Genomic DNA, 16050 nt, shown 5'->3' on the forward strand with positions numbered 1-16050 from the left:
AAGAATACGTCTGGTTTTCGTACCAAGCAACTTACTTTTGGTAACTGAGCAAATGTCTTTTGCTCTTTTGCAGCAAATGCTTTTTAGGTAACGAATTTGTTACAGAAAAGTGATTTTTTCGTTGTTGCTTTTGAAATTACAAGTGAAAATTTTTCGTTTAGTTGTATCGGCCATTATTAGATTGTCGTGATCTCATAACATGTTCAATATATAATAGAGTATGTGTTGTTACTTGACTGGTGATTAATGTTTTTATTTTTAAGTAACAGATTTGTTACGAAAGGGAGAATTTTTCTTTGTTGCTTTTGAACTAACAAGTAAAAACGTGACGTGTAAGAACGTTATCAATCCAAGCAGTTTTTAAAATCACTTCACTCACTATTTCACAAAATTTTACTATATTTCCTTCCCAAGAAAGGTTTTTTGAGTACGAAATAAGTGTGGTTGTATTAATGTATGGCTGTAGATTTAAACGGACAACGGTCTTTCACAGTCTGAATTCAAATTCTTTTCGTTACACAGTCCTTCTTATTTACGTTACGTAGTTTTCGGCTGCACATAGATTACCGTAAACTGTGAACGACAAACATTTCTACCCTCGAAAAATACTCAGTTTGCTAAGTCATACACATGTGCAAAGTTTCATTTAAATCACAAATGGTCGATATTGGAGGATAGGTCGTTTGCCATTGAAATATGTTTTGATTGTCATGTGAATAAATGTTGAAAACGAAATTATTTTATTAATATCAAATAATTTCTCTGAATTTATTAGTTATAACAAATATTATCGAGTATCGCAAAGGCATTCTTTTTTCTTTTCTGCTCTAATCTGAAAGTTCCCGCCTTCGTCATGACAGTAACTCACAACGTTAACACGCATTTTCTATTTCCTTTTGCAGACACGATATCATTCAAAGATAACAGTGACATGATCTTTCGGACAGCATTCTTCCTGTTATCGCCCCACATTCCGGGTGACAGGAACTCACTGCAAGGCAGTAGTAACGAGGGTAGTGATAACCAAAATAGTGTATTCAGTGGTAGTGGTAGCAGTGGTAGTAGTGACAGCAGTGAAATTGATTCTTCTACGTTTGACTTCGACAGCGAAAGTGAAGATTTGCTGAAATACTACAAGACGCCAATGCAATTCGGGACGGAAAACTCCACAGCAGTGACTTCGCAAGTCGGTTCGACAGCACATATACCGTGCCGGATCCACCATATAGGGGAAGGAGTAGTGAGTTTCTATTGAAAACGATATCCGAGTCGACCTTTTTATGTTACTTAGATGGGACCACCTTTGAGTGAGTTTTGCGATGGATAGAAAAGGATGAACGAAATTTAATCACACTTGATTGATTAATGGTAGTGACTGAGGAAGCTCGAAACGGTCTACAATTTAACTTAGCGCAACGTTATTTGAATATTAATATTAGTCAGGCGGGAAAAAGAATCGTCTTTGAATAAGTAGCTTTACATGGATACAAACACTTTTTGACTATTCGATCTTGTTATGCTTTTCGATTGTCATTACAGAATATATTGGCAGACGAGTAAATTGCTCTTATTTTCTGTATGAAATTAAGATATTCTTGTTTAACGTTGATTAAGTCATTAATTTTCATATCTTTCGCTAATGTAACGAGATGCTGAAACACGAGAGATTAATTTACCGATTGTTGGAGTCCGTGGTAGAAAACCAGAGCAAGGTAGAAATAGTAATTAATAACAATTGTATACCGCTTTTTGAGTACACTTTTACGAGATGTTCATCACTTGAATAAAAATGAATGTATTTAAACATGAAATATTATTCCGTGCTATCGAGAGCATAGCTTCCTAATCTATTTACATATTTGAATAAACTAATAAACATTATGCAACGCGAGCCAGGTTCAATTTTTCGTTGATACTGAATTACGTAGCAGGTTATTTTTTCAGACCACAATTTTTCCTATTTCCAACTGCTTTACGTGCATGTATATTTGAGTGTGCTAACAAAAATTCCTTAATTAAAATGTTCTCTCTAACCCCAGTTCCTACCTTGGAATAAAAGCATCTTCCGGTAATACTGGCTTTGTTTGGTTTCCTTTTGTAAGATAGTGATAAGTGTTACAGGAAAGGTGTTGCAGGAAAGGATATCCTTAGCCATCCCTTCAAATAAATGGGCCGGTTGCTAGATCCACTACCTGTGAGTTTGCCACACACCAAGAATTATTTTTATGCACGTGGTGAAGTAATGTCAAAACGCTCAATTGTATGAATTCAGATACATCCGTTCGGTGTCATTCAGTGTGAAAATGTGTTATTTTATCGCACTACAGAAACACGCCACTAAAAGTCGAGTTCAATATCCGCGTAAAGAATACCTTGGTGTACTGAACGGCAAGTCATTTTCATTATATTGTGTGTTTTGTGTTCTTTCGCAGGTGCATAACGCAACCCCCCTTTCTACCGATGTAGGAAACAGAAATTGAGGAAAGGGTATCAACAACAATTCCCCTGCGAAGCGAGCAACTTGAATATTTATCTTTGTACTTTACATTATCGTTTTGCTCTAGGGATACTCACTGCAATGGCTTTTTTTTAATTCTCATTCCATATCCTAGGTGTCGTGGATCAGACGGAAAGACTATCATCTACTCACTGTTGGGCTGACAACCTACAGTAGCGACGAACGGTTCAGTGCCACACACTTGCAAAATTCCGAGGTTCTAACAAAATTGTTTTGGTTACGTGCCGAGAACTATTTCCACAATAATATATATATATTGCTATACAATTGCAGGATTGGACGCTGCAGATAAAATTCGTACAGGACAGGGACGCCGGATGGTACGAATGCCAAGTCTCAACGCATCCACCGACATCCATTTTTCTGGAGCTCCGAGTCATAGGTAGATAGACTCGTCGTAAACCAAGTCATATAACGTTTGTATATTTTTCTTTTTATGCACTGCACTAGTACTTTTAACCTTTACCTCCCATATGGGAAACTGAGATCATTTTCGTAAAGCACAGAGCTATTCAAAGAGTATTGCAATGTTTTTATTCCAACAAGTTATAGCCATAATTATTTCACCTTTTCTATATTACTTTCTCTACGCGACGAATTAATAGGTTTGGTATATATTACAGTGTTTTAATAAGATATCAAGCCAAATATTAACAAATGGTTTATTTAAAAGTAGGTTATCGCCTTAAACCAAATAATGAATGTTACAAACACACGTGAAAAAAAGTTTTGCTACTGTATTATCTTCATTAGCAGTGAAGGTCGAAATAACTTGTTTGGGATGATCAAACGACATTTAAAGATAGCTATGTTTGTTGGTTTGCTACACCAGCGTCATAACTCGTTACTTGATACAGACATATTATAATCTGGCCGCTCTTAAGTCCATCCATTCTGTATCGTTATTTTTTCTTTTATTTTTAGGAGTTTCTATAACTACCAAAGTAATTATAAACTTTATCATTTTTTCTCAACTTGTGTTCCCCAAAAGCATTTATTTTATTCGGAACAATCATATACTTGGAACCGATCGGAACAGAGTATCATTTATCAAACTTTATTATTGGCGTAAATGAAACAAAATCATTTTACTAAATTTTTTTGGCTAGTCGTACAGATGTCGAGCAAGTCAGACACTGAGCATTATCTTAAATAGTTTCGCAGATTCAATATTCTTCGGGAGCAGTGCGACGTGACTTGAAGCCAACAGCAGCCCTACAGTGACAGATTTTGTCTGTTTCGTTTGCTCGCTTTTCGTAATTCGCATTCAACACTCGTGTTATAACGGTGGAAGTTTTCGCGAATCATGAGGAAATTTTGCTCAGTGAGCATGAATGGAAACAAACAATGACAGTCGCAGCTAATAACAAGCTTGGTGGTGAGCTTGGCTGTAACCGTTGTGTAGAGTTGTGCAAGTTTATGCAAAAAAGTCAGACGTAAACTTAAATAAAAATTGGTTTTTATTTTGATAGAATTAGTATTAGAAGCGTATTATGAACTTGAAAATTTAACATCTCAAGCAACATGACGAAAGGTCGTATATGCTAACGTAAACAAAACGAGTGAGCGATGATTGATAGGAGAAGTGAACCTATAGTTTTTGACAAAAATGTTATAACGTGTGAGGAAAAAAATCCGAACAACTTTCAAATTGGTCTACGATTTCGAAGTGCTGTACAAATCGAAAAATTCTTTTCCACAAAATGAAGATCCACTTTTATATAACTGGTAACACGACCAGTCGATTCTGTCAAGTGACGCTTAGTTGAGAAAAAGGCGTTGTCGGAAGAAGATCGTTGTGAATTGATTTTCAATTTTTGTTAGTGAAATAAAGAAAAATCTAAAAGTGAAGTTTTCCAGTATTTTAAAGTTCTTGGATATAAATAAAACATTTTTATACATTATTGTCAGACTCTTCGAGAATGGAAATACTTTCAAAAAAAAATCTGGTTCCGGACGAAAAAGCATTTTGCAAGAGAGCAAAGTTCGAGCGAGATTGAGGGCGGAAACGCCTGGTCGGTCGGCGAAATCATTTCGTCAGCTGGGCAATAAATATCAAATTGATCCAAAAGCGGTGAAAAAGTATCTGCATAAAATGGGTTTAAAACTTAGAATATAAGTACCATAAAAATGGCAAAGTAGTGTTTTGACCAGAACTTTTTTTTGTTCACACAACATTTATTTGACACGACACAATACAAATTAATGTTCTACGGAGCCATATAGTTGGCCATATGGTCTAAAATATCTTATAAGCTAAAGGCAAACTTTTTATCCTCGCTGCCGACTACGAGCTGAAACTATATCTAATACTAAATCTAACATGGTTTTTCTTATCCGAGATTCGTTTCGCTGTTAAATGGGCACCTTGATGCTCTTCAAATAGCTATAAACAAGTAGCATGTATGGCAAGTTTCGCTGAAAGAGGATATCACGAACTGGGTTGTATTCCTCGGGCCCTGAGGGTATCCAAAAGTAGAGATCTGGCGCCGCGGAATTCAGCACACACCCAAACCACGTGTTCAATGTTTTGATCCACAAACGCAATGATTACTGCTCGCCAGCCCAATACGCAGGAGATGCGCATCTTTTTTTTTAAAGGTGGCGGGGAAATCTGCAAACAGACACCTGAGAAGAGAACTCAGGGTGTGGGAATGAGACTAGGGGAGAGATGCTGGTGTAGTTACACTCCCCCAGGCACCTACTGATCCCTGTCCCGACCCACTAAAACCCCTCCAGTCTCCAGCCCTGGTCTTCCCGGAACGACGGTTAAGTATTACGTCGGGGAGTGGCTTTTGTGCGTGATGCACCCTCTTTACTCTTATAACCTCCTAGCTAACTACTTGGAGACTGGTAATTAGCTATCACTGGCGTGATGGTGGTTGACCCGCCACACACGTTGCAGCTCCAGGACAATCTGAGAGGCGGCCGCACAGACCGCGTTCCAGATGTCCGGGTCGTCGCACATCCTCCGGACTAGATCGTCCGGAGTAGTGCCAGGCCCGCTCACAGCCATTATGTCGCTCCTCGCTCTTACGATGGGCATCTAACCCGTAGTGGTTGGACATAATCCGAGACATCACGCGAATGAAATCTCGTCCTACATCCAGCCCCCGAAACCAGGGTTTGGTGGAAACCTTGGGGATGATGCCTTGTAGCCACCTCCCTAGTTCTCCCTTGTCCCACAAGGCTTGCCAGTTGATGAGTGCACTCTGGCGTGAAAATTTTAAAAATTCATTGGAGGCAATTGGTCTGTCGTATATATTACCGTTTGTTGCGCCCATCTTAGCTAAAGTGTCCGCTTTGCCCGGACCCACACTAAGGTAATCTGAGAAGATTTTTCGGATAAAGCACTCGTTCCCGTATTTTCCCCAGGAAATACGGAGAGTGCCTTACATCCAAGATGAAGTAATGGTCCGTGGGCATTTTTTTCAATAATCCCTAAGGTATACTGAATTGCAGCCAATTCTGCGACGTAAACAAAAGCAGGATTATTGAGCTTGTAGGAGACGGTAAAATTATTGTTGAAGATTGTCGCAGTGGATTGTTACAGTTGATGTCGCAGTTGATGTTTTTATATTTGTTAAAAAATATTTTAGGGATTTGCTGCACGCGTTAGTGATCCGGGATTCCACGAAGTTCTTTCATCATGGATGTAACGAAAAACACAGTAGAAACAGAAGCATCTAACAAGTTGACACGATTGGAGGTGTATGAGAAAGGATTTATACTTTGAGACATGTGATTGAAATACACAGTCATGAAACGGGTTTGAGAATTAAGTTCAACTAGCCTATCGAAGTTTTCAATTACCAAGGGGTTGAACCTCACATTTGTTGAGAATGCGAGTAGTCAGATCCCAAAAGCGGTCTTTTAAATGGGGGAACGCCCGCCAAAACTTCCAAACTCATCGTATGGGTCGAATGTATGTTGACCAGAACTTGCATTGTCACACTATGCTAATGCAACTTTAGCGGGTATGCGCTAAGGCAATATATAATTATTACGAAGGATACAATCCCCAAAATGTGCCACAGCTATCTATTGTCTATTGAAACTTTCTGAGCAAATTTGAAGCGAATCGTCTGCCATAAAGATTTCAGAGCCAAAACGTCGATTGTTTGATAGAAAAATCAAAAAGGAGAACAATTGAAACATTCGAAATTCAGGAAGCTATAAAGCAAGTACCCCAGAGTATCAGGAAATCAACCCGATATGGAGCTGAGTTTTTTCTATGAGGTTTGTTAATGAGTTACATTACTTGAATAAACAAACAAGTATAGAAAAAAAAATTGCGCAAGATTTTAATTTGGAATTGAAAGTTTGTTCGGATTTTTTTCCTCATACGTTATGTATCGGCATTATAAAAGTCATGTGACATGGAAAAAAGAAAGAAAGACCCGGAGATACATTTGGTAGATGTTGTAGGTCGACAATAATGGAATAAATTATTGATTGTGACCTGTTAATTAATTAATAATTAAAATGATATACGGCCATCGTTCTCTTGCTACGTTACATATTCGAGCATATATCAACAGTTTGCTAGTTACTACACAATAAAACACTAGTTTCAATAAAAAAAACTATGAAAACACTTTGTATGTAAACTTTGACTTAAAAAATAATTTAAATGCGAACAGAGTTAGTAGTGCAGTGTCAGTATCTCTTAAAACGCAATGGATAATCCTCTAGCCGATAAGATCAGGGTGTTTTCTCCAACACTTAAATGAGACAGAATTAATTATATTTCTGTGAATATTTTGTGCATAATATGAATTTACGCACGAAACATTTTTCGAAAGACACTAATTTCCTAATGTGCGAAGCTAGCGGAATATTAAAGTCATTTCTTACAACATCTAACAAATCGTTAGTCCAGTCCATCGTACCTCGTGACGAGGATATCGTGGGAGGATATGTATGGATATGCATGTGAATGCTTTTAGGGATAACAAATATGTCCATAATGGTTTGACACCCTTCCCTCTTCCGTAAGGGAGGGGTCGACACCCCTTTCCTCTTCTGGAAAGGAGTAGTTCCATAAAAATTAAACACAAATGTCTGCACATCTCGAGAACTAACGAAGCAAATGGAGTCAAATTTGGCAGGGGAATGTTTTAAGGCGTAAAAAATATGTCCACAATGTTTCGAAACTTCTCTCTCTTCTGTAAGGGAGGGGTTCCATACAAATGAAACACAAATTTCCCGTAACTCGAGAACCTAACAAACAAGCAAATACAACCAAATTTGGTATGGAGATATTTTTAGGGGTAACAAATAAGTCTTCAATGGTTCGATACCCCTCCCCATCTGGATGAATTGTACTATTATAAAAAATATAAATATTTTCATGGTGGATCGACTCCTCTCCCTTTTCTGGAAGAGAGGGCTCTCATATAAATAAAACTCAAATTTCTTCACAACTCAAGAACTAATCAAGTAAATGGAACCAAATTTGGCATGTGGAGGTTTTTGGGAGCAAAAATATCTTCATGGTGGTTCGACAACCTTCCACTTCTGGATGAGAGGGCTTTTGTACAAATTTCTATGGTGGTTTGACACTCCTCCGTACTCTGGAAGGGGAGAGATATTCCAGCCAGTATTTCCGAAAAACAGCCTAAAATGATTGGGAAGATGCAAAGCAAAGCAAAGCCTTGGTGCTACATTCCGTATCGGAACTCGACCTTCTGTTTATTATACACAGACTTCGCAGCCAACTGTTACGTGTACAGGACAATTGCGGGGCTAGCGCTACGATCCTACTGACACTAACAGTCTCTCCCGACCGAGACTCGAACCTACGACGACTGGCTTGTTAGGCCAGCATCGTACCTCGAGACCAGCTGGGAGAGATTGGGAAGATGCACAGGAGCCAAAAATCGACTCCAGATGCCATTTGTAAGTTTAAGATGAAAACTTTCGTTTTATAATATGGGTGTTTCCGGAACCAGAATGACGCCCAGAGGCCAGAAAATGTCCCAAAATGCCATTTAAAAATCCAAGATGGCAACTTTCGGTTTCTGGAAAACAGCCTAAAGTAACCAAATACCAAATAATACAAGGAGATAAAAATCGATCTCAGACACCATTTAGAATTGTAAGATGGCAACTTCTGGGAAACAACCAAAAATAACTGAATACTATTCAATATAGGTATTTCCGTAATCGAGATGATACATAGTAGCCAAGCACTTACAATGAACACCATTTCGAAGAAGTTGAAAGATGACCACTTTCAGTTCCTGAAAAACAGCCAAGCACCACCCAATATGGGTATTTTCGGAATCAGATTGATGCCAGAAAAATGTGATCATTCCGATAAAACTAATAATTTTAAAACGATTTGTCTTTTGACTTTGATCATATCCTATGGCCGATTTGTCGTGCATTTGCAGACTATAAATAAATTGCAAGGAATCAATAAATTTGTAAAGCTTAAAATTATTTAGTTAAACACAAATATGGGCGGGACGAAGTATGCCGGGTTAGCTAGTTAAAAATAAGAAAGAATAATGGCACAGCTTGAAAGCGCTATTTTAAACCGGCGTATTTACTAGGTAGAGCGTGTCCAAAAACACGAATATTTGTATTCCGATATAGGACAGCATTTTGCCATTAATTGTGGTCAATCTACTACATCATGCATACACCGTGTATGACATATTGAATATCAGCACACTGCACCAATTTGCCTCTGTTAGCATCTGTGGTAGGTATGTGCTGTATATTTGACCCCTTATTAAATTTTAAGCACACATTTCGGACATATGCGGCGCACTTGATTCGGTAAAGGCATTGCTAAAGTACACCGGAACCACTTTGGTTTGTGACTGCCTCGGTTTGAAAGAGGCTTGTTTTTAATTAAACTCTTCCGAGCGTGATTTAACTTTCTTTTTCATTTTATTATAAACTTGGAAATGGCGACACAGCATAAATTACTTTTCAGCATCATTTTTGTTCCCATCTTTCTTTGAGATTTACACCAGAAGTCGCACCGGAGAGGAATGTCGCTACGGTACTTTTCTTTTTAATATGAAACAATAGATTGCGATGATTGTATTCGAAGAGTAGAAATATGCAAATATTGGTATAATGGCAAGTACCCTTGTATAACCAAATGGTTTTACAGTATCATTTGCATATAGACAGATGAGAAGATAAGCTGCAAGTATTTCGTTTTATATCGAGTAATGATTAGGTACAAAGTTTTTTGTAAATATTTTGATAGGATTCTAAAGTAATAATGTATATTCTTAAAATGACCTGTACAAAACAAAAAAAAAAACGCCTAAAGTTGGTATTGATTTGTTGCAACAAAATAAAACTGTCGTTTGAATTTTACATTTTTAATGTCAAATGATCTTATAAAATCAAAGCCTCAGTATGCAACTCCTGATGATCTTATTTATTTATTGATCAACAACGATAACCCGCTTACATCAATTAGAGAAGGGATTTTTATAATGTTAGTTTGACACTTACTGTTATAAGAGACCGAGAAATCCTGTGCGCTACCCAGGCCAAAAGTATCATAACAAGGAGTTGTTGTTAATAAGAAAATATTGAACCTTATAGCATTTGGTTATCGGGAAATGCAGTCGAAACATGACTTTCTGCTTTATATGCACATAACTTATTATATAAATAAGTCTTTTCTTGTATTATTATTAGTCGGATATCAAGTTTCATTGACTAAATTTTGTCTCACACTGTTAATCATCGTTGTACAAAAACTCATTTCCATCGATTAATACTTACCTAATTAGACGAAGGCCATACCTTGATCAATAAGCATTAGATCATAACAACATTTCCAGTCAGTTCATGCTAGTGAAAACAACCGCTGAATGTAAAAATGTCATTCTGGTTCATATATTTCACAGTATTTTAAGAAAACTTAAACCTATATTTTTCACATGAATTTGCTGCGTCAACTCTAGTGATCTTCCTGTTGATTAAGAAATCTGATTTACTCAAATTCCGTAAACAAAACCACACTTTCGCTAGTTGAAAATTTAAAAGTAACGAAGAATTTTCTAGCAAAATATTCATTTAAGATTACGGCCATTCAATCTCAATATGTTAACACATAAAACGATTATATTTCGGGAGTCTGCTTATCATAACTGTTCGGTACGGATTGCGGATTAATAAAAGGTCTTCACAGTAACTTTTTAGCCCTAATTTTACAGTTGAAATCGGCAAATCACAGCGAAAACAGTTGAACTCGGGAAATTAAATTGCATTTTGTTTTTCTTGGCAAATACTCGTTGTAGAATCCTTCTCAAATACCTCGTTGTAGACTGGTTTCGTTACAAAATGCAATCATTCGTTTTAAGCGAAGAAGGTTTTTTCAAATCGCTCCTACGTTAAAATTAAACATTGGTAAAAACCTTTGAACATGGCAAGCAACACCCAATGCCTAGGAAACATTATCTACAGAATGCTATTGCGACAATTACAGACCAAAAAAACCTCCCATGAATCAAAAATAGCTTTTTTTTTATTTCCTTCCTTGTGGCAGCAGCCATTATTGTTTTGTTGAATACAGCTACCGGAAAACTTACGTAAGATCGAAAGAAGCTATATAAAAGGACTTACTCGCAATTTTTGTACCTTCTATGTAAGCTTGAAAAACGAAACTAGCATAGATTATGCTGTTTTAACATTTCGTAATGATGTTTCTTTTGTCTAGCGATAAAAACAAAAAAAAAAACAAGTACGAAAATGTCACATGGATGAAAAATAGCAAAAGGAAGCTTTGGCTGCCATCCAAAGAGCAGCCAGAAGCCAACAAAACACAATGTCCGACCCTGTCACAGTTAGCCTTTTCGAAACCTATAACTCGTTAGTCATCCCGGCATAATTGCTGCTGCAGCTTCACCAGCATAGTGAGACTTTTTTGCTCGTTTGGGGCCAGCTGGGAGGCTTTTCGGTTGCCGTGTGCAATACCGAGTGTTGCGATTCATAATAATATCGTAATTGCGAATGGGACCTTTTCCTAGTTAATTATGTAATATTATGTCCACTGAGACAGAAGGCTTAGAACGACCGGTTTATTCACATTGAAGATGTAAATATCAGCTAGAAGTATACGCTTGGGACCACATCAAAATCACTAAATTAGTTCTTCTGTTGAGAGGTCAGATTATTGTATTGTGCTGAATGTTTGTTGAAAATTTACAACACGAATTTCGCGTGATTTCTTTCACTTGTGTTCTGTTCATGTTTTCTAAAGTTCTAATGTTCGTGTTTCTCAATGACTGAACCAATTTGACCGGTCTTAGTGTCAAACAAAAAATCTTGCCAGTTCCTTGGGAAATAAATGAAATGCAAATATCGAAACTTCCCAACAAGCAATTCTATTGTGTAACAGCTTCTAAGCTAAAGTTTGCATGAAATCGGCTTAATAAGCTGTAAACCAACTAAATAGTTTGTTGGATCACCTAAATAAAATTCATAACATTTACAGCAAGCAACTGACAAAAATTATTCGATTACTAACTGTATATTAAATTTTATATTTGTTTCTAATCTAATTTAATAGATAAAATTTAAAAAAAATTCTAATAGAAAAAAAAATTTAGGAAGGTCTGGGTAGAATCTCTTAAGGCTGAGGCACAACTAAATTCATGAGACTTTTGTCTTTCGTGAATAGTACAGAACGTGACTAATTTCTAAAGCTGAAAATTCGAATTTTAATAAAAATCGCATATTTTAAAATAGCGCGTCAAACGAAATTTGAAAGTGTCAGTGGAGAATCTTTGAACCTTTAAAAAAACCGGAAAAAATCAGTATAAATTTTAAAGTTTTGTTTCCTAAAACCGAGCTTAATTTTAATTAGAACTTTTAGAGTATACTAAGAATAGATGACCCTCGTTTGAATAATATGCATATCGAATTATATTACGACTGAAAAAAGGTTAGTGTACAGTAAATTGATTTGATTGCAGTCAGCTGAAAGCTCAGTTCTAATTAAATCATGTCGTTACATATGGTGCCAGTGAGGCTATTTAAGAGAGAGAAAAATCAGCGAATTTGCGCGGATAACGTAGAAACTTCAGATTTATGCGCCATAATCAGTTTATTGGATACATTTTGGTAAACGATAAAGCTGAATGTTTTATAGACTGGAAGATTTCTTGCATATGTGGCAAGAAATTGATTATTCCGCAAACTGGTTCGGCTAACGGACGCCGGTGCTCCTGGAGGGGTGATTTTTTCCCGTGAAGCGCAGTGTTAGAAAGATTATACGGAAAAGATGTCTGTACATACATGTAGATCTAGCGAACGACAAAGTTGACTTGAAAAGAAAATCTGTGCTACCGTGTCAATAATAAAGAATGTCGAAAAGATCGCTATCGTGTATATTTTAACGTTATTCTGGTGCCGCGAGCCGGCCAAGGGAACAAAAATCAGTTATATAAAAGTGGACAGAAAGCTACCTTCTTTGTATTCATAGCCATAGTTAAAATTTAATCATCAATTTATTTACATGCTTGCGTATTTCTTATGTCTTTGATTTGCAGAAGCCCGCGCAGAAATAGTAGGCCCACAAGTTAAATACTTGACACCAGATTCGACATTAAAATTAATATGTCGTGTTGTTCAGAGTACTGAAGCCTCCGCGTTTATTTTCTGGTACCACAATAATCGAATGATAAACTACGATGGCGATAGAGGAATTAACGTTTCTGCTGAAGCAGGTTAGTATATAGTTATACAAATCGTTATTAATTATTGTATCAATGTTTACGATAGGATTTCTTCCTCTTATGGCGTTGGCAACATCATATATGTGTTAACGCGCAAATCGATGCTGATCGATCATTACCGATTTCGCTGAAACTTTGCACATTTGTTTCCTTTTTGATAAAGGGGTCATTTTCTGATATCGGTTCTTCATGTTGACTCACGACTGCTGTTTCAAAAGGGCTTATCTAAAAAAGTGACTGAAGAATAAAATATTCCATTTCAGAAGAACTGTTTGTTAGATTTAAATGGTGTCTTCGGCAATATTGTAGGTAATAAAGTTAGGTTCATTTCATTTATGTTATGTATTCGACAATGTTTTATGAGATTTGGGCAACTGCGAACACTATTTTGATTTTTTTTAATTTTTGTGGTAGCTGTAGATGGTATGTTTATCATTACAGAAAAAGTATACACCGCAAGAAAAAAATACTTCTTGAAAAAAAAAATTTAAAGAATAATTATGAATTGAATATTTATCTCAAAAAATCCAGTTTTCAAAGGTTTGTTTTTTCGCAAAAACTACACGATGTTAGCTTAGCATTGATGCTTGTTCAAGCATGGTGAAATGAAAACTAAATGTGTTACGGTTGTTTTGGAGAATAAAAAATTATGTTTTCAAACTTTTTTAAAAATGCATACTTTTTATTGAAGACACTCAGATACTCGGCGCTGGAGTCAATCCCGAAACTTGATGTCCCGGAATTTGTTCTGACATAAATCAAGCATTGGAATGATCTGAGAGTCTACTATTGCTAAAAAATATTTCTGGCGTCTAAAGGGTTACTTTGATCGACAATAATTTTGTCTTTCAAAAACAAAAAAAAAAAAACTCTGTAAAAAAGGCTCTTTTTTTTAATCAACCTAGTACGAACAGGCATTATTATATTAGAATACTGCCCATAATTCAAAAATTGGCTAATATGCCATTTCTACCAAAATCGAGAAAACGGTTTCTCGTGATGGTAAACACCCTAAACAAGGTCCCTACGAAAGCCGATTGTCAAAAAATGCATTTGGGAAGGCAGCAAAAGTGAAACAATTTTGGCTAATATCCAAAATAATTGTGAAGTTGGCTAATATCCAATATGTTTCAACCTGTGGCTTGTACACGAACCAGTGTGTTATTACTATACTTTGTTACGTCTAACTTTTGAAAGTGTGTTGTAGCCTGGTGGTCACTGGCCTCAGGTAAGGAATCGTAAGGCCCTTGCATCAAATTTTACTTTTCTTTACGAAAAATATTTGATGCAACAAGAATTTATTCGTTGTGCCGCAAAACCCAATGTTTAAAAAGCGTGACTGTTTCCTTCTGTCATGAATATTTATATTCTTAGAAATGCTATTTAGCTCTTTGATTAGAGGTTATATTGAAGAGAAGATTTAAATTTCACTTTGAATTTGATGAAAAAAAAAAGAAAAGTGAATTGTGTGATTATGATGAATTAATGTTTTTGTTGTATTGTTATATTGTTGCACGGAACAATATAACAATATTGTCTCGTCGTCCTTTTCATCCTCATTTGAGCTTCCGTATTGTTTTATTCAATTTAAAGCCATTTTTATCACCAACGAGCACGATATAATTCACATCGTATGGATATTAGCCAAATTGCACACCGGTTTGTCAACTGACCTTTCGTTAATAATTGAAAAAACGGCTACTGCGTGAAAAATACTTGGCGGGTGGAATTTTCCTGCAGATTTCTCTGATTCAACTCAACGGCAAGGTTCCAGGTTGTATGAAGAGTGATATACCCATTAAAAAGATGTCATGGACAGTCTAAACATTTTGTACCGACAAAAAACTTTAAAATGCGTTTTTCTCGAATTGATGCCTATGGCATATTAGCCAATTTTTGAATTATGGGCAGAATAGCTTTCAAAAATGTTCTTCTTGAGACTTTTATTATTTTGTAACAATTTCGAAAATTTGAAAAATATTATAGTGTATTTTTTCTAAAACGAAAACTCAATTACACACAGCTTTACCAACCACATAATTTCAATCAAACAAACCGTTTTCCTGATATAGAATACTTTATTCATCAGTCACATTTTTGGGTACGCCCTTTTAAAGTAGCAGTCGTGATTCAACATGAGGAACTGATATTATAAAATGATCTCATAATCAAAAAGGAACAACTGTACAATATTTCAGCGAAATCAGTATTGACAAGTAAAAAAAACATTTTTTTATCCATATTCTATGCAATGCCTTCAATCGATTAGGTTATGACAAATTAAAGATTTTTTCTCGTCTTAAGATTTTCGATAGGTACACTGTTCGGTTTGATTTGAACAGGTTTTTCGCCGTAAAAATATACTAAGCTTCTTAAGTAACTAAACTGGTTATAAGAAAGTTTTACGGCGCTTTTTGACTGTATTATGCACAATAAAACTTAGATAAAACTAATATTGGTTAGGATTATTAGTCGACTAATTCATATACAACTCATTGTCGATACTGATATTATGTTTTGAGCTACTTTATCCAGTATTTGCTTTTAAAATGGTTTTGTTCAGGATTCTTGCTTATACTATGTAGACCTCTACCTTTCACGTGACTACATGATTGATGAATGAATCATTTCGCGTATAAAATATTTACAATTCACAGATTTCCATTATTCGGAGCTAACCATCAATCATGCCACCAAAGATCACTCGGGAAATTACACGTGTGTTCCGAGTAATTCACAGCCAGCGAGCGTAGTAGTGCACATTTTCAAAGGTTTGGCAATATTGTGTTATTTCCGGAAAAAAATATGCATTCA

General features: G+C 36.1%; 1 protein-coding gene across 10 annotated transcripts in view; it reads left to right on the plus strand.

Moving 5' to 3' along the window:
• LOC129725783 (lachesin-like) overlaps nucleotides 1-16050 on the plus strand; it is a 56978-nt gene that overhangs the window by 40515 nt on the left and 413 nt on the right. For all 10 annotated transcript variants that reach the window (XM_055681986.1, XM_055681979.1, XM_055681988.1 and 7 more), the window contains 5 exons: nucleotides 903-1240; nucleotides 2613-2714; nucleotides 2792-2900; nucleotides 13051-13227; nucleotides 15894-16007. In XM_055681986.1, the coding sequence (XP_055537961.1) occupies nucleotides 903-1240; nucleotides 2613-2714; nucleotides 2792-2900; nucleotides 13051-13227; nucleotides 15894-16007 (840 nt within the window). The remainder of the gene's footprint in view (nucleotides 1-902; nucleotides 1241-2612; nucleotides 2715-2791; nucleotides 2901-13050; nucleotides 13228-15893; nucleotides 16008-16050) is intronic.

This window comes from Wyeomyia smithii, chromosome 2 (genome assembly GCF_029784165.1).
Source record: "Wyeomyia smithii strain HCP4-BCI-WySm-NY-G18 chromosome 2, ASM2978416v1, whole genome shotgun sequence".
In the NCBI taxonomy this organism is placed as follows: Eukaryota; Metazoa; Arthropoda; class Insecta; order Diptera; family Culicidae; genus Wyeomyia; species Wyeomyia smithii.